The sequence below is a fragment of the Phaenicophaeus curvirostris genome, chromosome 2 (assembly GCF_032191515.1).
Source record: "Phaenicophaeus curvirostris isolate KB17595 chromosome 2, BPBGC_Pcur_1.0, whole genome shotgun sequence".
NCBI classification, from domain to species: Eukaryota; Metazoa; Chordata; class Aves; order Cuculiformes; family Cuculidae; genus Phaenicophaeus; species Phaenicophaeus curvirostris.
This window is the reverse complement of record NC_091393.1, coordinates 35,365,519-35,386,386: the sequence shown is the minus strand read 5'-3', so window position 1 is coordinate 35,386,386 and position 20,868 is coordinate 35,365,519. Positions and strand designations below refer to the sequence as shown.

The 20,868-nt window shown below is 42.6% G+C and overlaps 1 protein-coding gene across 1 annotated transcript; it reads left to right on the top strand.

The window, feature by feature from the left end:
* The first annotated feature begins 887 nt into the window (after positions 1-887).
* SNX3 (sorting nexin 3) lies at positions 888-19,670 on the top strand. The gene is made up of 4 exons (XM_069851679.1): positions 888-1,131; positions 15,051-15,146; positions 15,530-15,654; positions 18,994-19,670. The coding sequence occupies exons 1-4, from the start codon at positions 970-972 to the stop codon at positions 19,097-19,099; spliced, it is 489 nt and encodes a 162-aa protein (XP_069707780.1). The 5' UTR covers positions 888-969; the 3' UTR covers positions 19,100-19,670.
* The last annotated feature ends 1,198 nt before the right edge of the window (positions 19,671-20,868 follow it).

Genomic DNA, 20,868 nt, shown 5'->3' with positions numbered 1-20,868 from the left:
AATACTTTGTCCTTTCTAATATTTCACCAGTGAATGCGTGTTTCTCACACCACCATCCCTACTAAACCATGTCCAGAAGTGCCACAGCTACACACATTTTGAACGCCTCCAGGGATGCTGACCCCCTCGCTTCCCTCGGCAGCCAGTTCCAATGCTTAACCACAACTTCAGTAAAGAAATCCTTTACTAATACCCAATCTAAACCTCCCCTGGCACAACTTGAGGCCATTCTCTCTCACCCTACCATCTGTCACTTGGGAGAGGAGACCAGCACTTGCCTTGCTACAACCTCTTTTCAGGTTATAAAGGGCGATAAGGGCTGGAGCACCTTCCATATGAGAACAGGCTGAGAGAGTTGGGCTTGTTCAGCCTGGAGAAGGCTTTGTGGAGATTTTATATTGACCTTCCAGCACCTGAAGGGGCTGCAGGTAAGCTGGAGAGAAACTATTCATAAAGGCTTGTGGTGGCAATGGGTATAAATTGGAGAGGGGCAGATTTAGACTGGACATAAGGGGAAATTTCTTCACTGTGCGGTTGGTGAGGCACTGGCACAGGCTGCCCAAGGAAGCTGTGTCCTGTCACTACAAGGCTTTGTAAACAGCCCCTCCCCACCGCTCCTTCCCTCCTGCTCTCCATAAGGGCCGCAGGTCTACGGGGGCCCCGCACGGGACGGGGAGCGGCGAGACCCCGAACCGCCCCCCCGCCACCGCCGCCCGGGCCGAGCGCCCCGCCTCCCGCGCACGCCGGGATCTGTAGTTCGGAGGGCGGACGGCCGCGCTGGGGGCAGACGGCGGGGTCCTCCTTTAAGGACTACAACTCCCAGCGTGCCCCGCGCGTGCGGGGGCGGTGGGCGCATCCGCTGGCGGCGTGGGCGCCGGGCGGGCGGCGGGGCGATAAGAGCGGGGCGGGCGGCAGCGCTGGGTTGCGGCTTTGCCGGGGAAGGAACGAAGGTGAAGCGCCCGCTCCGCTATGGCCGAGACGATCGCGGACACGCGGCGGCTGATCAGCAAGCCGCAGAACCTGAACGATGCCTACGGGCCGCCCAGCAACTTCCTGGAGATCGACGTGGGGAACCCGCAGACCGTGGGGGTGGGGCGCGGCCGCTTCACCACCTACGAGATCCGCGTCAAGGTGAGCTCCGACAGGGGCTGCGGGCCCCGGGCGCCACACCCCCCGAGTCCACTGATGCTCCCCCATACCTGCTCCCCCAACATTACCCACCGGCCTCTTCTCTCGGTTCCCTCAGCTTCCTCCCCTCTCCTGGCCTCCTTGTCCTCAACCCCCCTGTGACATATCCAACCCCTCCCCGATACCCAGTGATCCCCCAGGTCGCTATGGCTACCCCAGTGCCCCCCAATGCCTGGCCCCCAGGACCCCCCTCCCCCCACATGTCACCTGTGACTCTCTACATCCCTCTCCCTGTCCTCTTGTCCTCTTGATGGCCCCTCCTCCTCCACCTATACCTGGCCCCCCTAGATTTCCCCTTACTCCCTTCTCCCAGCCTCCAGTGCTGCCCCCCCCCTTCTTCAAGCCTCTAGTGCCCCCCTGGACCCTCAGTACCCCCTGCCAGCCCCCAGTGACCCCCTGGATGCCCAGTGCACATCCCCACCCAGCTCCCCATGATCTCTCAGTGAACCCCCTGTGTCTGCTATGCTCACCTACGCTTCTTCCCCTTGTCCCCCCCTAGTCCCCTGATGCTCCTCTATACCTGGCCCCCCCCAAGATCTACACACCCACCCACCCCCTTTTTCCCAGCCCGCAGTACCACCACCAGGTGCCTCAACAGCAGAGATGAGAGGAGAAAGGTGAATGCGGGGCTTGCGTGTCAGTGTTGGGCTCTGGCTCACTCTCTGTTATGTAATCGGGTGTCCCTGAGTCAGTGACAGTGACAGGCTGTTGCATCCTTCAGGGCCCCTTCCGCAGCTGGTGCAGTGAGAAACAGGGGGGAGCTGGTGGATGAGGAACAGTGGGAATGACCCTTGGCATGATAACAGCTGGGACCAATAACTCTGATGGGGTAGTGGTAGTGGAGGCACTGTATCTCGGTTAGGATGACCAAAGGACAAATGCTGTTATGGTGGTTGCCATTGTTGCACCTTTCAGGGCCCCTTCCACAGCTGGTGTGATGAGGAGCACTGGGGAGGTGATGGATGAGGAACATTGAGGTTCATCCTCAGCATGACAGCAGGTCCCAGCTGCTACAAGCAGTTGGAGCTGATAACTCTGGTGTAGTGGTAGTGGAATCACCACTTTGGGTAACCAAAGGACAAATGTTTTTTTTGGCAATGCTGCGTGCAACTGCTGTTACACTGAAATATTGCTGCACTGTAAGCAATCGCTCGTCTGTTCTTAAGTTTGTAGAAGAGGGCAAAGTCTCAGTTGTCCAAGATGTAGTAATATGGGTGGGTATGCCTTGAGAAGGCAGTCACGTGCAGGATTCCACCAGCCTCAAAAACCCATAGAGAAAGTGTAAATAAGTCTAGTGGGAACACGTGCTGGATCAAAGCTAGCTGGAGTGATAAGATGGGTGTACATGGGAGAGAGATTCCTGTTTTCTTTTCTACCCAAAATATAAATCAAGTGCCTAATAAACAGGGCTGCTTCTTGCCCTGTGCTGCAAAATACTTTTTCTTTGCTGGAAGGGTCATGTTCACTGACTTGCCTCAAAGGCTAATAGTCCTGAGTTTGAGGAAAGCTATGTGAAGTTGTAACTATGTTTCTTGGACTTTCTAGTTTCGTAAACAGGGCCTGGAGGAGTGGACAGGAAAATGCAGTATCTGCAACATGGTCCTTGCCTGTACAGCTTGGCAGGGGATTGAGGCAAGGTACCTTTTTTAGTTTACGCTGCCAGGGATAAGTTGGACTGAGAAACATGACCTTTTCAAATTTTATGGGGTTTTTGTAACTTATGGTTGAGTCTGCTACCTTCTATAGCTTTACTCTCAGCTGATTGAACCTGGTCAGTTATTACAAGCAGCAGTGGAGGAGAAGAAAGCCTTGTTGCAGAAACTGTGTTCATGGGATCAGTGTGAGTTCTTCTTTCACTGGACAACATGGAGTGTAGGCGCCTTCATGGCAGACAAGGCTTCATCTGAGGGCTGCTGCCTTGGTTGTTAAACATCTTCAGACAAGCCTAAAAGCTTGAGTGTTTTTTCTGGTATTAAAGGTCTAAGTTCTCAGCTTAGTGTAATTTTAATTAAAAAAGCAATATCAACTGACTTCTAAAGCTACCGGGGAGGATACTTCTGTAATTCTGATGCTCCTGAATTGTCACGTAGGGTAGCTATTCCTATATTTCAGGATGCATCCACAGATCAGGAAGAATAAACTAGAACAATTGTAGCCTGTGTTTGGCCTCTGTGTGAGAACAAAATGAAACTTGCCAACTTGTGTTGCATTACACAGCTTTTATCAAGACCCTAGCTGTCCACTTGGCAGAAAGATGTAATTGCCTTACTGGGAAGTATTTGTGTCTTAAATTCCTAATGACTTTTCTTTCTGTGGGACTGAGCATTTGGAATTGCTGGATCCAGGGAAGATGATACAAAAGGGGATTAGCCATGATATGACCTTGGGAATGAGATCAAATTAGCTGCAATTTAAAAATAATACTTTTAAAAAGAAAAATCCCAACTGAGTATCTGCAGCAGAAAGGAAAGCACAAACCCAGGTTCCTCTTAGCCCACCTGCTGTTTGTGGTAGAAAATTTTAGATTCTTGTTGTAATGAAGACTTGAAAGGGACTTGAGCAAACGTATGCTGTGATAGTACTGTGACCTTCCTCTGTTCTTCCTCCCAGTCTGACTCCTCCATAAACATTGCTTCCCCCACCCTCCTTACTTGCCTCTGTGTGTGCCTCTGTACAGGACTATCTCTTATGATACATGATGATTCCCTTTCCATTTGTGCACTGCTGTGTGTGTAGTGCACTGATGCTGTATGCGTTCATAGCTGTCATGAGCTGTGAAATTGAGTTTGTCTGTGTATGCTGGAAGCCTACAGAGCAGGTAATACAAGTAATGCGGAATTATGTTCACTGTCTAAACCTGTATCAATTAATTGCTTCTCAGCAGAACATAGACCGTGTTGTTAATATGCAAATTTTGTCATGGGAGTAGAGTTCAAACCTGAATTGTTGTAGTATTTTATTTATAGAAGGTAGGTCTTGTACTAAAAGCCACTTCTTGGAGTGTGGGGGGTGATAATTGCCACCTAGACTCTGTTTTGACAACTGGTTGTGATCGTAGAAAGTAGCAGCTGATACAGTTTCTAGTGCCACTACAGCATTGCTAGTAGTGACAGCAGAAAACTGAGATGGAGTGAGTTACCTGTGTCATATCTGGAAAGCTACATCTACCACTAACACCAACATTAAAATGTTAAGTCGTGCAGAAATGGGTGGTTTAACTGCTGCCAGGTTCTGGTAAAAGCTATTAGACAGTCTGTTGTTATGGATGGAGATCATGCTAAGCCAGAAACATTGTCAGAAAGGACACAGATTCAAGTTTGTGTTGAAGCACTTAGACTTGTGCCATTGTCATGGTGTTCACAAACTCGGTCCAAGGGCAATGCTGCCTATTGTTTTGTCTGAATCTCAGAGCTTAACTTCTCAGGGGAAGACTGAGGTTGCAAACAGACTCCTGAACTGATGTGTGGTAGCTAGTATCTTGCAAAACTACTGGTGTGAAATACTGCAGTTCCCCCAAAGCTTTTGTTGGCAAGCTTTCTGCTGGTGTTGCAGCTGACGCATATCTGTTCCTTGGAAAGCAACGAGTGGAACAACCTCATACTTTGGTTCTTGTATTGCTGTAGTCATCGACTTCTGGTGGAAGCCGGAAAGCCTAATGGGGAACCCAGAAGTTTTGGGTAGACCACTCAGCAGCGTACTAATGGATAAGCACAGCAGTTGTATTTCAGTACTTAGTTTTTCATAGTGGGTGTCTCTGCAAGCTGGGAGGATGATTGTGCATTGCAGTGAATGCATAATGCTATCACAAGCAGTTAAGCTGTCAAAGAGTGCTGCAGGTAGAACATACACCACATTTCCAGTAGGGCAGCTTACCTCACAGATGATCAGTTGGCCAAAGTATTGACTTTCTGAGCCTGAATTTTCATGAAATAACATGCAAACTGGACAAGGTGATTATAGAAAGCTTTCCACTGTAACAACCAATATAAAGCACACAAAGTGGTAGGATGCCACTGGAGTGCAGCTTGGCAATGAATGTAAAATCTCTTGTTCAGTAGTGGTAAATTATAAAAAAATGCCATCCCACATTGCTAAAATAGGAAATTTGGGTGGGTTATGTTCTTGACAGGGTACTTAAGAATTTGCTTTCCGTCAGCAACATTAAGCAATGAGTTTGTACTATTTTAAGGTATCCTTTGTGTGAAGGCTTAGGGTGAGCTTAAAAAGGAGAACAATGCAGTAGGCTATGAAGGTCCAACTGCTTTCTCTAGGGAAATAAAACTTGAAAAAGTAGTCATCTCGTCTAAAGGTGTCTAGCTGATCACAGTATGCTGACTGTGTGATGGTTTAACAAAATAAACTAGACTGCCTGCTAAAGTAATGCCACAAGTTACTTAACTGCCTGTATCTCTTCAAAATTGAACCAACAGTTAAGTTCTGAGGGTAAACACCCTTGCATGCCTTATGCTATTTCTCCTGAGCAGTCAGAAGTGGTGGTGGTTCCCTTCTACCTGTTACACCTTTTTGGGGTGGGTTTGCACATGTCAACACTCTTTAGCAAGAGCATGGAATACCTGTTACTACTTATGGGCTCTAAGCCAGTCCTCTTTCTGAGTTCCAGGAAGCAAATATAGAACAAATGACAGTTGTCATATCATGCTATAGCATGTTTTCAGTCCCCAGTCCAGTTCCAGGTGTCACTTGACTTCTGTAACTGAGGCAAATAGTTCTTCTGGTAAGTGGGTCAGCAGGAATGAGTTTGCTCAAACAGATTTGGTGCAACAACTTCTGTTGCTAAATCCTTTAAAGAAACAAGACTTAAGCTTTACAAGCAAACTCCAATCCCAGCAACTGGTGATACACTTCAGAGTTGTACCCTCACTGTAAAAGTAGTGCCGTAGGAGATAAGAACATTGGTTAGAATGCTGTCCACCAAGTATATGGATATGCAGGAAGTAGCTACATTTGGAAAAATACCCATTTGTTAACGCCATTTAATATGTTGCTTTTTCTATAAAAGTGGCTCCTGTGGTGCCTATTTTAGTTGGCTTTGTCACCTAGACTAAAAGGCTAGATTATCTGTTTATAGTTAGTGAGAATGTGCAGAGACATTAATTTTCATACTGATAGCATTAGTAAATACCTGTTACAGGAGCTACTAGCCCGAGTAGTTAAATAATTCTGTTTAGTCGAACAGAAGTTAAACAAAAAGCCTTTGTCGTCTTAATTCTGTTCTTTAGTGTTGAATGGCTTGTTGCCTCCAACCAGTATGATTAAACTAATCACTAAGGCACGCCTTAGCTTCTCCAGATTCCACAGCTCAGTGACTTGTCTTGAGGTCTACAAAGGTAGAACCTTGCTGCTGTGATTGCAGGTGTTGTGAAATGCATTACTGGGATGGCACCAATGCCCTTTAAGGCAGCAGAGTAGACACCTTTCCTGTATCTTCTGCAGAAAAACTTCTGTAAATCTGCAGAGGTACTTGACTACATAAACTGAGTGTGGGGAAGGAAGTGAACAAACAAGCTATGAAGTGCCTGCAGCGTTAAGAATAGTAGCAGTCTCAAAGGTTTGGGGAAGTATGTCAAAGTACTGCCAAACTTGAGCTGCTTTTGGAGGTCTGTTCTCATCTTAACCCATCTTTTCAAGACTTAGTATGGACACAATATTTGCTTTTTAGTATATTTATAGCAGTCTGACTTAAGTGATTGACTGATTTGAGTCTGACTTCTGTGATCAAATAAGTCAGAGTAAGATGGTAAATAAACTGATAGTGTAACTTGCTCAGAAAGCACTTTTCTGCCATGGTTTGGCAAAGTGACCCTAAATCTGGTAAACATGGGGGGTGTTGATGTTCTGTCCTTGAATGGTACCAAAATTTCTGTCCTTCCTGTGTTTGGCAGGATTTGAAGTTGCAGATTCCTCTCCCACCAGAAGAAGAATCAACTCTGCTGGTACATGTAGTTGACTTCAGCATTATTCAGTTTCACAGTGAAGCTTGTGGTGGAGTAATGACTAAACACTGACTCAGTGTGGATGTGTTTAGGGATGCATAATCAGCACTAATTCTGTATTTCTATACTACTACAAATCTTGCATCACACTGCAAGCCTGCTCTGGCTGTAGTTAATGAGCCTTTTAATACTCTATTCTAGATGCTGCTGCCAATTAGTTATTTTTAGACTACTGTTCAAGGAATGGAAATGCATTTAGGTGATTTAATCTCTGTTCTACAGCCCAAGTACTGCACCTTCACAAACATTAACTGTTCCTTTGAGCAGTAATTCAGAAAAGAGTAGCTGAAGGGCTTCCCAGGACACTGACTAGGGAGACATAGAAGTGGAGTGACTTGGATGAAAGACTTCTAGAGCAAAGAGAGTGGATTTCAAAGTCTTTTCTATGTATTTGCTCTGAGCAGCTGATTTTTCTGTAGAGGTTTTTGATTAAACCAGGTTCAAGAACCTAGTCCAAAGGTACTAACCTAGTTTGATGTTGACATCTGTCACTGCGTAAATAAAATAACCAAGTCTCTGAATAGCACTACTTATTAGTATATTGGTTTAACTGGTCACTGAAACTTTATTTCTGCACATACAGTGCAGGCCTTGATTGTCCTGTATCGAGAGCGTGCTCTAATACAGTGCTAAACAGACCAAATCAAATGGAATAAAGACTGATCTTTGTAGGACAAATGGCTGTGATCCAGTTAGGCATGTGATGCCAGAGCATTTTGATACATCTTTATTTTTAGATGGCTTGCCAAAAAAGTGTCAGCTTGAACTTTAGAGCAGTCAGGTCTCTACTTTTTTTTTTCTCATAAGGGGAATTAAATAATGCATTGTTCATTTATGAGCTTCTATCTGTAGTGGAAGTATTGAAGTATTTTCTTGGAAGATTTTTTCACTTTGTGAAGCAATGCCAGTTACTGGAGGCTGTTTTAACAAGTACATAACATGAATGCTCTGGGAGATACAGCACTAAGCAGAAGGTCTGGAATCACTGTTGCTGCTGTAGCTTTTTTGATGCAAGGTGGATGGAGAAGCCCATATCTTCCAGGCAAGGCATAAACACAAATACTTTACTACCTGAAGAGAGGCATGCAAACGGATGCCTACTGTGGCTCTTTCTTGAGAATCCGTCTCAAAACTACTGCCACAAGAGGATCTTCTGGGCCACATAGCAGCATAGTTTGCTTTATGGCCAGTCCTGAAAGTGTAACTATAAGGTAGCGTATACCAGCTTTACTCTAAAATCCAGAAGAAAGTGCAACTAAGTGGTTTAAAACAACTGTTATATCTGGAAATAAAGCTTAGGGATGGTTTATGTGGGCCTAAGCTACAGCACCCTTTAAGTGTTAAGATGTGCTACAATTTAATGACCAGAAGCTGTCAGCCTTTCTGTAAGTTAAGTGGCTGCTTAAGAATGTGGATGTTACTGCACCAATAAACCTGGATATATGAAGACAGATTTCTGCTACTTAGTATGTTTCTATACTAGTTAATTATCTCCTTTTTTGCGTGTCTGAAGTGTGGGGATATTGTCTCTAGCTCACAAAGCACATTAGAACTTTTCTTCCTGATAAAAACTATCAATTGCAGTAATTCACTGCAATTTTTTTCTTTGGCCCCATTTGACCATAGCTGGTTACCTAGATGTTCCCTAATGATGTTAAAGCACCAACTTAAGGGGATCGTTCTTCAGTCATTCTCAGTGAGAAATGGACGTTAACCTTACAGTAGGCCAAACAAAAGCATATGGCAGTTATACCTTGCAGTTGTGCAAAAGTGGCAATCCCTTCTCTTTAAAAGGAATGTTTGGTATTCCAGAGGAGGCTTTGACTTGATAACACTGAAGGAATTATCTGGAGTTATTAATACTGAGTGTGTTGTAAAAGCCTTCGCCTGCATGTGTCCTTCTTAAAGTGGGCTGCTCTTTGCTCCTGGCTTCTGAGAATAAGGAATTGCTAAACATTCTGCTTTTCCTAGGCTTATGTTAGGTTTTTATCCTGCTCTGAGCCTTTTGACCGTGGAACACCATAGTTCATCTGTCCATGATATTGGTGAACTAGGTCAGAGGATGATAGATGCAGCTTGGCAAAAACTCAAGCAGCTCTATGCTAATTCTCATAGAGCAGCTCAGGGCTGAATGTAGTGGACTTTGCAAAGTCTCTGTCTAAAGTTAAGACTGACAGTCTTTGTGGTTGTGTAGATATGGTCAGATTTTTCCAGGGTTCTATCAGCTTGCAGGGTTTTTGTGTGTAATATGCTTCAGTAGAGCTCGACACCAAGTGGGAATAAGGGGAAGTGGTAGAACTAGGCTGTGAACAAAAGGACAGACTGGGAAAAATAACCAAATATCTGACCTTTTGCAGTGGGGAAAGAGGTTTTCCTTTGGTAAAGTACGTGGCAAAAGACTAAACTTCTAGCAACTGAAGTTTATAGCATGGTTTGCCTTCTTTCTTGCTCTTTATAATTGTAGGAAATAGGGAGGTAACTGCTTATGTCAAGTCAGGAAGGAAACAAACCACTGACAGGGTTTCTGCAGTAACAGTGGACTGCTGGAGCCAGTGTTTTGTACTAAAGGACATCAAGTTCTTGTGTTAAGAAAACCATGATACTCTTTTGTTCACCGTGAATGCTACTAACAGTAATACCCCAGACCTACCGATGGCTGACTAAATGTAGCCAGGGGGTGTAGACTCTTGACAAAGATTACAGCTTGTATGAAGAGATAGTAAGAAGCTTGAATTTAGCTTCTGAGAGTCAAGGCCACAGGCTTCTATCAAAAGTGAGCTGAGTGCTTTCTTTCACTCCATTTTAATGGAAATAGAGTTGTATCAAGGCTACCATAACCTACTTGAAAAGACATCATCAAAGTAGGTGCTATGGCAACAGTGCAGCTTTATTCCTAGTCTATTAGGAGTGGGAGACATGGGCAATGCTGTACTGGTGCTGAGTGTTACATTGGCAGTTGAGGAAATGAATCAAATTTACCTCAAACTATCCCAGATAACTACACCTGTGGAGTTTCTGCAGTTGTAGGGGTGAACTGACCTGCAGTGATGTTAAGACTTAGACTTGTGGAGTGTCAGCCTGCACTTGGAAAGAATCCAAATGCTATTTGCCTTTAATTTATGTCTGGAAACAAATTTGTAGGAGCAAGTCTGGCTATTCGCAAGGCTTTCTCTACTCACTAGATAAATTAACCTAGTCTAGGCAACAGAACACGTCAAGTTACTTAGAATTATAAACTAATGTATTTAAAATAAAGTACTCTGTTTTTCTCCTGTACTTAAGGTAATTTGTGTACCAGAACGCCTGCCTTTTGGAGCTGTGTATTTGAAGCTGAATGGACAGCATTGACTAGTAGTCAAACTGCTTGTATTCTGCCTGTGAAAGTCTCTTCACTTGTATACATAAACAATTTTTGAACTTCTAATTGGGCATAGCTAAGGGATTGACCACAGTAACAGCTAAAGACTGTTGTTTGCCTCTGAGGTGAGTTGGGAACCTCCTGTACTTGGAGTTGGACTTGCAGTTTGAATATGATGTAAGATAAATGTAGGCGAAGAGACTGTTCCTGTGAATATGGGTTTTGCCCTGAAATCTATTAGCAGGCACTGACTGCCTACCGTTACCATCTTGTTGAACTCTAGCCAAATGACTGTAAAACTCTTTTGGGATCTGAGTGGAAAAATGCAGGAATGACTTAAGGGTCTGGGTTTGGCATCTGCTGTTCAACTATGTAATTTAATTTGGCACTATTTCTGACAATGTTTGTTCCAGTGTACAGGATTGGCCAGTAACTCACTCAGGGGCATACAGAGTGTTAGTTTGACAACAGCTGGAGAAAGCCAAATGGGTGCATGCATGGAGTCTGATACAGAAGCAGTGCTAGGCAAAAATCTGCCTTGTCTTAGCATCTTTCTGTGCTTAGGATTTTGGGATATGTGTGACTTCGTAGAGCTGATTTATTGGTCCTTCCACAATAATTCTTCATCTACAATTCTGACTAGTGACTACTGGTTGACTGATGTCTTAGGTAATGCATAACCCATTTGGGTTGAAGGCTTGCATTCAAACTGCTCAGAGGCATGGTTTTGGACTAGGAAGTTGTTGAAAACATTTTTTTATAAAAATGAGACTAATTATTACACTGTAGAAGAAACAATTGCTGCAGTAATTATGCTGAATTTATCAGAGGAATGAGCTGAGCTCCAGGGACTGTGCCAAAGTGGGTCATGAGTTTCATGATAGTAGACTTTGCCTACTGGCAGGCCAGAAGAAAGATGCTGTAATGCTGAATGAACACAGGGAGAAATGTCTGTAAAAATTGAACTAGCCTGACTTGAAATTTTGTGCCGTACTCTTATCTCTGTTCTAGCAGGCAAACAAAGCATGGAGCATTCAGAACAGCTGCTGGCAACTCAATGACTAAGCAAGGATAACTCTCAGTGTGAACTCTGAAGCTGAGAATAATTTTGGTCTTTAAGTGACACTTTAATAGAAATCGAAAGTTTCCATTGACACCTTAGAGTTGTCTCCAACCAAATTCTTGCCCAGTGATAGCCTGTGCTTCAGCAAGTGTCTGGCCTGCTTAATGAAAAACCATGTATCCACAGTAGATGGAGGCAGTATAACATGCAGAAACCCTCCCTACTGAATGAAAGAAGTGTTCTATTCAAATAGGATAATACTTCTTAAGGAGAAAGGCACCAGCAGTAAATTTAGGTGTGAATATACCCTGGGTTAAAAATAGGAACTTCAGACACAAGTACAAAATACAACTTTCTAGCAGCTGCCCATCTGAAGAATGCTACTCACTATTAATTTCTGAAGGAAGGAGAATTGCTGCAGTTCCTGGGTTTTAAGGAACATGAGGTTTAGAACAACAAATAGCTCTAATTTGTATTCAGACCAAAGGACAGGGAACCTCAGTTTCCTTTAGCATGTAGCTGTCAAGTTGTGACTCACAAGCCATTTAATTTAATTGGAAGCCTTCTAGCATAATCTTTAGTTTGAACATTTCCAGTATTTATGATCAAAATTGGAGAACGTTTTTCAGCTGGAAGGGAAAATAAGTACTCTAACTGTCCTTTTATCCAACTTGCTAGCTGGGCTAGCATGCTGAAAGTTCAAAAGGGAATGTAGATGGTAAAATGAACTCAACTGGCACTTCTGCCCCCACATTGTACCTGTAAGCCTGATGTGTTGTTTAGAGATTAACTTTATAGCTTTCATGCCCAAAAGCATGAAAAGAGTTCCTGAAGACGTGGAAACTCATTGAATTTTAGCTGCTTTTATTCAGTTCTAATCCCTCTTGTAAGTAACTTAAGAGGAGAATGGAATATCTTCTGCAGGTGAGTGCCTATGTGTTAAACATTGTAAAGGACTTTCTACCAGAGACACTGACAAAGAGTTGATGTTGTAATGCGGAAAGCTGAACCTGGTTAAAAAGCCAGTAGCTGAAATTGGAGAAGCATAATCTAGTGCTTTGCTTCTGGGAATCCCCTTCATGCACTCTGGGGGACCTAGCTTTATTCACTATTGAGCAGAGTACTGTTATCCTCAAGAAGAGTGTGCTTATTTAGAAAGCCTGACTTCTGACATAATAGTCTTAAGTGCAATTTTAGTATTAGTCACTAGTACAATCATCAATGTTTTATCTGCAAAGGAGAGCTTGAATACTCTTCAACATTTTGCAATAAGAGATTTCATAACAAAATACTGTTCTGTACTTCATCTGTAAAGCATGGGCTAAATAGCATAATATGAAAGTAAATGACTAACTTCTCAAGTGCTTTTGAACAGTGACAGACAAAAACTTGTTATTGGCTGGTGGTAATACAATGGCCCATAGTTATAGACCTGTTTAGTGCGGGGAAAGTATCTCTGCAATTAAACCTGTTTTGAACAGCAAGAAGTATCACTCAATGGTAGCTTAAGAATAACAGCCTACAAATGATATCATATGGGGTTAGCCACTCAAACTGGGGCCAGAAGCTGAGTAAAATAGCTTATGACTTAAAGCCCAAAGGGCACTAGCTGAGAATGACTAGTGTGCTTCTACCAACAGCAGGACTGGGGTTAACTGTAGTCCCATGTGAGTAACAGCTTCCTTGGGGTACTCAAGGAAAAAGTGTGCTAAGATGTATAGTGACTATGCAGTCTGACAACAGTAAGCTTTACTCTGTTGCTGCTGGTTATGTAGGGCAGTTACAGACTCTTGCTTTTAGGTCATACATCCTACAGACATTTTATTTACAGTCTAGCTAGTTTACCATCTCAATGACATTTAAGCTTCAGATTGTGGTCTTGGAGCTTGGAAGCTCTAAGACAGCACTCTTCCAATGACCTCTCGATGTCTGCTCATAAAATAACGTGCAAGTTGGACAACAACAATGGGAAAACACTATACCTGAAGAATGAATAGAAGCTCTTGCACAAGTTAGTGTAAGGATACCTATCAAGGGTGCTTGTGAATTTAATGTGGTCTTGTGCAACATAATAAGCCTGGCTTCTGTTTGGTAGATCTTTCAAGGGTGTTAAGACTTGGATGCTGACTCTGAGTCTTGTTTAGGAAAGTTCTGCCTAATCGACCTCTGCTTGGTTTAACTTCGTAGCAAAACAGTCTAATCTCATCAGCATCAAATGCTGTGCTGCATCTCTGCCTTGGTGGCTTCTTTTCGTAGAACCATATAATGATTTGGGTTGGAAGGGACCTTAAAAGATAATCTAGTTCCAGCATGTCAACTGTGCCACACAGCTTGGTGTCATTAGCAAACTTGCTGAGGGTGACCTCAATCCATTTGTCTGTGTCTCAGGCAAAGATGTTAAACAGCACTGGCCCCCATACTGACCCCTGAGGAATGCCACTTATTGCCAGACTCTACTTGGACATTGAGCTGTTGACTAGAACTCTTTGAGTGCCACCATCCAACCAATTCCCTGTCCACCAAGTGGTCCATCTGTCCCATCTGTGTCACCCCAATTTAGAGACAAGAATATTGTGGAGGGCAGTGTCAAATTCTTTGCACAAGTCCAGATAGGTGATGTAGGAGAAGGTCATTAAATTAATTGGGCGTGATTTGCCCTTGGTGATGCTGTGTTATCTGTTACCAATCATCTTATTTTCCATGTGCCTCAGCAGAGTTTCCTGGGGGAGCTGCTCCATGTTTTTGCTGGGCACAGAGGCAAGACTGACCAGTCTGTACTACCCCAGCTCTTATTTTTTTTCCTTTTTTTAAAAAAATGAGTGTTGCATTTCCCCTTATTTCTGAGGTATTGAAACCTGTCAGCTTGTACTAGCAAATATTCGGCTTCATGTGGCCCGAATGGGTTAATTGTTGGAGTCACTGATTTTGCTTTTAAAGATGTTGGAGGTGATGTAGTATCAGGTAACAGAAAACCACAGGAAGCTTGGTTCATGTCTTAATGCTGGTACCTGAAATATGCTCCCTTGTATGCAATAAAAGGAGCCTGGGTGGATTAAGGTGACTTCTACCCACCCCCCACCGATTTTGCACCTGTGTTGGCATTGGGAATCCAGCTCCTGAGACATTAAGCATAGCAGATGCTTGTGCAACCTTACAAACATCTGAATCTGCTATTCTGCTAAGAGGTAACAGTGGCAAAATGCCAGTGATTAGGATGACATATGAATGAGGCACACAATTTAGCAGTTTGAGGCACATCTACTTATATAGCTTACAGAGCTTTATCTGTATTGCTGTATCCTGAGTGTATCACAATGCTGTTGTATTGTTGCTTAAGTGGAACTAGCTTGTAACTCAGCAGCTTGTTTCTTGCTTCTGCTTATCAAAACTCCTAGGTTGTCTAATCAATAGCTTATCTTGTTTTCAGACAAATCTACCTATCTTTAAGTTGAAAGAATCTACTGTCAGAAGAAGATACAGTGATTTCGAATGGCTAAGGAATGAACTAGAAAGAGAAAGTAAGGTGGGTAAAATGAAAGGTGAAAGCATGTCTTCATAGAGTTACTAAGAGTACTGATACTGAAATGTGATCTTTGTTATGAAGTATATGTATGGTACAGAGCAGATACTGTGCTTGAAAGTGTCCAGAACTAAAACAGTGTGTCAGTCTTTCAGCTAACCTCAGACATAGAATGCTAGAGGGAGCTTGATGGTTTTGAGTTGATTCAGAGTTTGAACTGCTTGAATTCAACTTATCTCAGTAGATGGATATTGTTCTCTGCTCATGTTTTATTACTTCACTAGAGATGCAATTTGAGTTGGGTTCTGTTGGAGGAAGAGGTGGCACAGGAGGTATATGAACTAGCTTACAGACTGCCCTTACTTAGACTTTTCTAAATCTTTCAGGTTGTGGTACCACCTCTACCAGGAAAAGCTCTTCTCCGTCAGCTTCCTTTCCGAGGTGACGATGGCATATTTGATGATTCCTTTATAGAGGAAAGGAAGCAGGCTCTTGAACAATTCATAAACAAGTAAGTGAATCTAGTTATCAGGAGACAGATCCAGAACTCTGCTCTGGAAAATGGAATTACAACTACTAATCCTTTAACTGTGGTAACTGCAGTAGGTTCAGAATGGTAACTTCCACATGATCTTGCAGCAGGGCATACTAACATTGCTCATCGAGTGTTTGGTTTAGATATTTTAATGCTTACCTGAGCAGCTGAAATAAATGTTAGCGTTGTAGTTAATCTATGCAAATTGCTGCTAAAATTATAGCATTCTAAACAGTTCTACTTTATCATTTCTGAAAAGGTGTCCTCCACTGGGTGAACAATGGAGCTTACAATGGATTTACAGTGTTTACTTTAGTTGCAGATGTGAAGTATTATCAGCTTGCATAATGATGAATGTTTTCTCACATCTTCAGAAAGATCCTCAAGTAATTAAAAAATACTACCTGAGGTACACATATATAGTTTGCTTTGGATTTTGTCACTGCCTTTCAAAGGGTGAGCAGAAATTAAAATAAAGTCATTCGGTTCTTTCTGCCATCTGACACTACTAACTGCTCTCCATAAATTAACCTGAAGAGCTACTTTAATATCCATAACAGTGTGGATCCAAATAGTGGTTAAGAAGGAATACTGTCAGTCAGCGAACTCTTCTGGTCTCTTAGAGCCCACACTGTTCAGACCATCTGGATTTGAGACTGCTCCGTTCAAAAGTTCAAACTTGTCAGTTCCACGGGCGTTTTAATCTTGTTCGATAGTTTGAGCCTGTTTAACAGGCTTTTTTCCTGTTTAACTGCTTTTTCCTCTGTTCAAAGACAAGTGTAATGAATTTTCAAGGCATCTAGTTGTACCCTTACACCATATGAAAGATGTGCTTATAGCAAGATGGAGTGGGGGGGGTTTAAGGCTGTTTGGTTAAGCTAATCGTGACTGTAAAGTATAACTTCTGTCCATGCAGGCTTGGGACTCTTAAATGTGGAAGTAGTGCACTTACTGTAAGCTTTGTGTGCTGAGTCTAGTGGTAGGGTGGGGGAGAAAGAGCTGTTTATGTTCTGAAGCAGCTGGTAGTGCAACAGTCATCTTAACTGGAATCTCTGAGAAACTCAGTATGGCTGACAGAAGTGGAGTGGCCAGTTTACTGGTATCAATTGTTCAGTTCTAAGGCAAGTAAAACATTGATCTTATGGAAGTATAAAAAAAAAATCTTGGTCAATTTTTCCTCCTTTGAAACATAAAAGCAGTCAGCTAATGTAGATTTTGATGTAGTGGCAGGCTTGAGTACAGCTGGAAGATGACTCTTTGGGTACAACTCCTAGCTATTTAACCGTACCAATTTATTCTAAAGGCATGACCAACTCATCAAGCAAATATTACTGATGAAAGTTTTGAACCATGTAGAAACTTTAAGGCTTCTACCAAATACTCTGGGTACCAGTGAGTTTAGACCTGAAGGTAATTTACACAATACTCACATTGCTCCATTCTCAAAGCTGGTCTTCCTTCCTAGAACTAGAAAAGATTCCCTCTGTATCCCTCTGTAACTGATATCACTGTATCAAGAAAAAAATCTTAGTGCACAAATGCCAATTCTTGGTATCCAGGAGTGTTAAGGTGAGTGTTATTGAGAAGCTTTGTCCCTCTAGGTGTAAAACCTAGAGGGATTAAATCATGGCAGTGCAGCTTACTTGAGTCGGTTTTCTTGGGCCAACTTGTTGGCACTGCCACCAATACTACCTAGAATGACATTCATAGAAGTAGCTCTGTTGCAACGCTCCTCTGCCTGAACCTGACTTTGTGATACATGAAGACTCTTGAAATAGCAGCTGCTATGTGTGAGGGTCTCTTTAGTGAAGAATATTGAGGAAAAGCCAATGTGGTTTGAGGTATTCATGTGAAACCAAGAGCTGAATCTGAAAGATCAGATCTAGTCCTGCAATTCAACCACCAATTTGCAGGCCTTCCTGAAAGGAAAAGGAATATGCTACTGCCTTGTCATATTTTCCTGTGTATCTTTCTCTTGAAGTTAAAGATCAGCAACTTCAGTCTGACTGGGGTATGAAACTCAAACTAGTTATTCCAGACTCTCTTCTTGGTGAGCTAGTGCTTGAGGCTGCTTGTCATTTACCAACACCTGGCAAGGTTGATAGGTTTTATGACTGTGCTTGTATTATCAGTACTGAATAGGAGAGCTCAGCTTCCTCATTAAAAGACATCCTTAATGACAAGTGAGTAGTGGTAAGTAAATCAATCCTGTGGCAAAATAAGCATTAGTAGATACACTTGGAGGAGATGCACCAAAGCGTTTGGAAGTTCTGATGCTGAACCACTGGAGTTACCCGTGTGTTAAAGTGTTGCAGTAGATTACTTCCATTTAGTGTAGAGTAGACAGACACAGACGATGTAAGTCCAACACAAGCTGCCTTAGGGAGGATGAGGGGCTTTCCCTCCTAAAATGAGAAGCCTGTCTTAAGTGACCAAGCTGAACGTACCTTTTTTCTTTTTCTCCAAACTAAACTGTTTTAGATTTTTGTATCTATAACTCAGAATCCCTGGAAAGTGATCATTCTCTTGGATTTTTATACACAGAAGACTGCTTGTTATTTTAAGTGTTTAAAGGCAGTACCTTGTGGTTTCCTTCCAGGCTTGGGCATGTCTCCTAATTCAATTTTGGCTCCTTTATTGTTAAAAGGATAGTGGCTTAGTCTATGTGCAGAACAAAACTAAGTCTGCAGTAGAGGTGCTGGTCTCTTCTAGAGCAGATAAGCTCAGTCTCCTGCATTTCATATCTAAAGACATCTGCAATTAATAGTTTGTACCCTCTGGCTGTGCATCAGTGCTGCTTGTACATGCTAGGAATAGTGACCATGGTAAGTCAGTCCCTGCTTCAAACGGTGTCAGCCTTCAGAAGACCTTCGCACCCCCTGGTGGAGTAAGTCTTTAGCTCTGCCTGGGCTAACAGCTAGTGGATTAGGGAACTGGGGGGTTAAGCTGCCTGTAGAAAGGTGTCTTGTGTCAAAGGGATCAAAACCTGTAAAAATCCACTTGTTGTGCTTAAATAGGTTTCCTAATGCTAGGATGGACACTTTGATAGTCTCCTCAATTGCAGGTGACAGATGATGACATAACATGCTTCCAATTTGATCAGAGGCAGCTCAGGATTCCTGTGGACTAAATTCATTTAAGGGAGGGTGACAAATCCTGCTGCCAGGCATCATTCTGGTCATTAGTAGTGAGCTGGAAGTAGGATATATACCTAAGTGCAGAACCAAAGGTTATTGATATAAAACCTTGCTTTTTGCTGGCTGGCTGGAAGCAGGTTTGATTCATTAGCACTAACGCTTGTTTTTTCCTCCCCAGGGTTGCAGGCCACCCACTGGCACAGAATGAGCGCTGTCTTCACATGTTCTTACAAGATGAAGTAATAGACAAAAACTACACACCATCCAAAATAAGACATACTTGAGTTCTGAAACAGTCTTCTCAAACATTAGTGGTTCTTATGCTTGGTTTTAAGAGGTTGTAGTTTGTCTTAGCATGCTGAGGATAAACAGGCACGAAGTCTCCACTAACATCACTACACTGCTTGGTCTTTGCATATGCTTCATGGCATTGAAGAACTCACTTGTCTTCTAGCTAAATCCCTCTGAATCTTTGATTTAAAAGTATTATAATATGAGACCATCCACCCCTTCCAATGTCTCACAAACCTTTCCACTCTTATTTGCAATGACTTAATGTTTACTGACTTGGCCTTACTTGAACTTGCACAGTTGTAGTGTCACGTGTTCACTTGTATCTGACTGAACTGCTCTGTTCTTTCTGAAGTAGTCATCTGTCTGAACTTATGTAGAAAGACCTTTATTTCCGATACCCTGTGTGAGAAACACTTATGCAATTGTCTTCAAGCTTATAAAACACTTTATACTAAAGTAATGAGGGATTTATCTTTATATTCTGTAAGAGGAAAAAAATGAAATTTATATATGAAAGTAACTTGTCTAAAGTTTTGAAATAAAAGTGAAAATGCACTTCAACTGTTTTGTCAGTCTTGACCTTGAGTGTGGGATATCTCATGCTTTCTGAGAAACAGGCTTCACTGTGCCAAGTCAATTCTTCTGTAATGGAGTCTTGTGTTAGTGACATCTAGCACTAAATACCCTTAGATGCTGGCACTGCTCCGTTATTAAAAGTACGTGTAAAGGTGTTGAAGGTGTTCCTGTTTCCTCTGGCCAAAGCTGGAACCCCATTTGTGGTGGGCAGTCAGCAAATCTGGGGCTTCATTAAGTTTGGGGAAAGAGCACCTTTCTGCTTGGCATGACAAGCATCGGTCTAGCTTCAAGTAGCAAGTGAGAATTCTACCATCCCACAGATAAAGGAATGTTGGCATAGTGTGTAATATGCTATAACTTCAGTCCTAGATTAAAGTAGCTCTGCTCTACAACTACAATTAGGGACATGAAGTCATACGAGCCTGCTATAAGATGTTATCATAGAGCACTCCCCTGAGCATGAAACGAAGGGGAAGCTGTAGCATTGATGCTAGAACTGCAGTTTACAAGTAACACTGCTGAAATAGTCTTTCTTGCTGGATGCTTCAATGAGTGGAGAAGCTTCCTTAGTGCTTCCAAATGACATAGGAGTTACCTGTCTAGATAATTTTAAATGGATTAAAGAACACTAGTAACAATTTCATCCAGTGTTTTGTGCTATTTGGTAACTGAGCTATACTGCTTTGTCCTTCTTATAATACCTCTTATTACTGTTGAAAATGTCCTACAAGCTTACTGGCCAAGTTATTGGTTTCCTTTGAATAAAACCAGTACTCTAATTTGTGGAAATTTGGATGTGAAAGTTTGAACTGACAGGACAGTGGTGGCTGACTGGATTATATGTAGTACTAGTAACTAGCTAGACTGAATAGTTAGATGCTCAAATAATTGTCCTTTCTCTGTCATGGTTAACAAAGACTGTGTTGAATGTCTCCAACAGCCCTATTAATGAAACCAAGGACCAAAGCTGACACAGCCTTCTTCCAGCCAAGAGCAGTCTAGCTTTTGCAGTTTTTTGTGATGTAATGTTTCCTGTGCTTGTTGAATGACATTAAATGTTTAATTATGCTTGGAAATGGGGAAAAAAAGGCTAAACATATTATGAAGTAAGAGAGAGAGGCTGCATACTTGATGTCAAAGTATTCTTCTTTCCAAAGTGAGTTTTGGAGTGTTAATCTCTGAG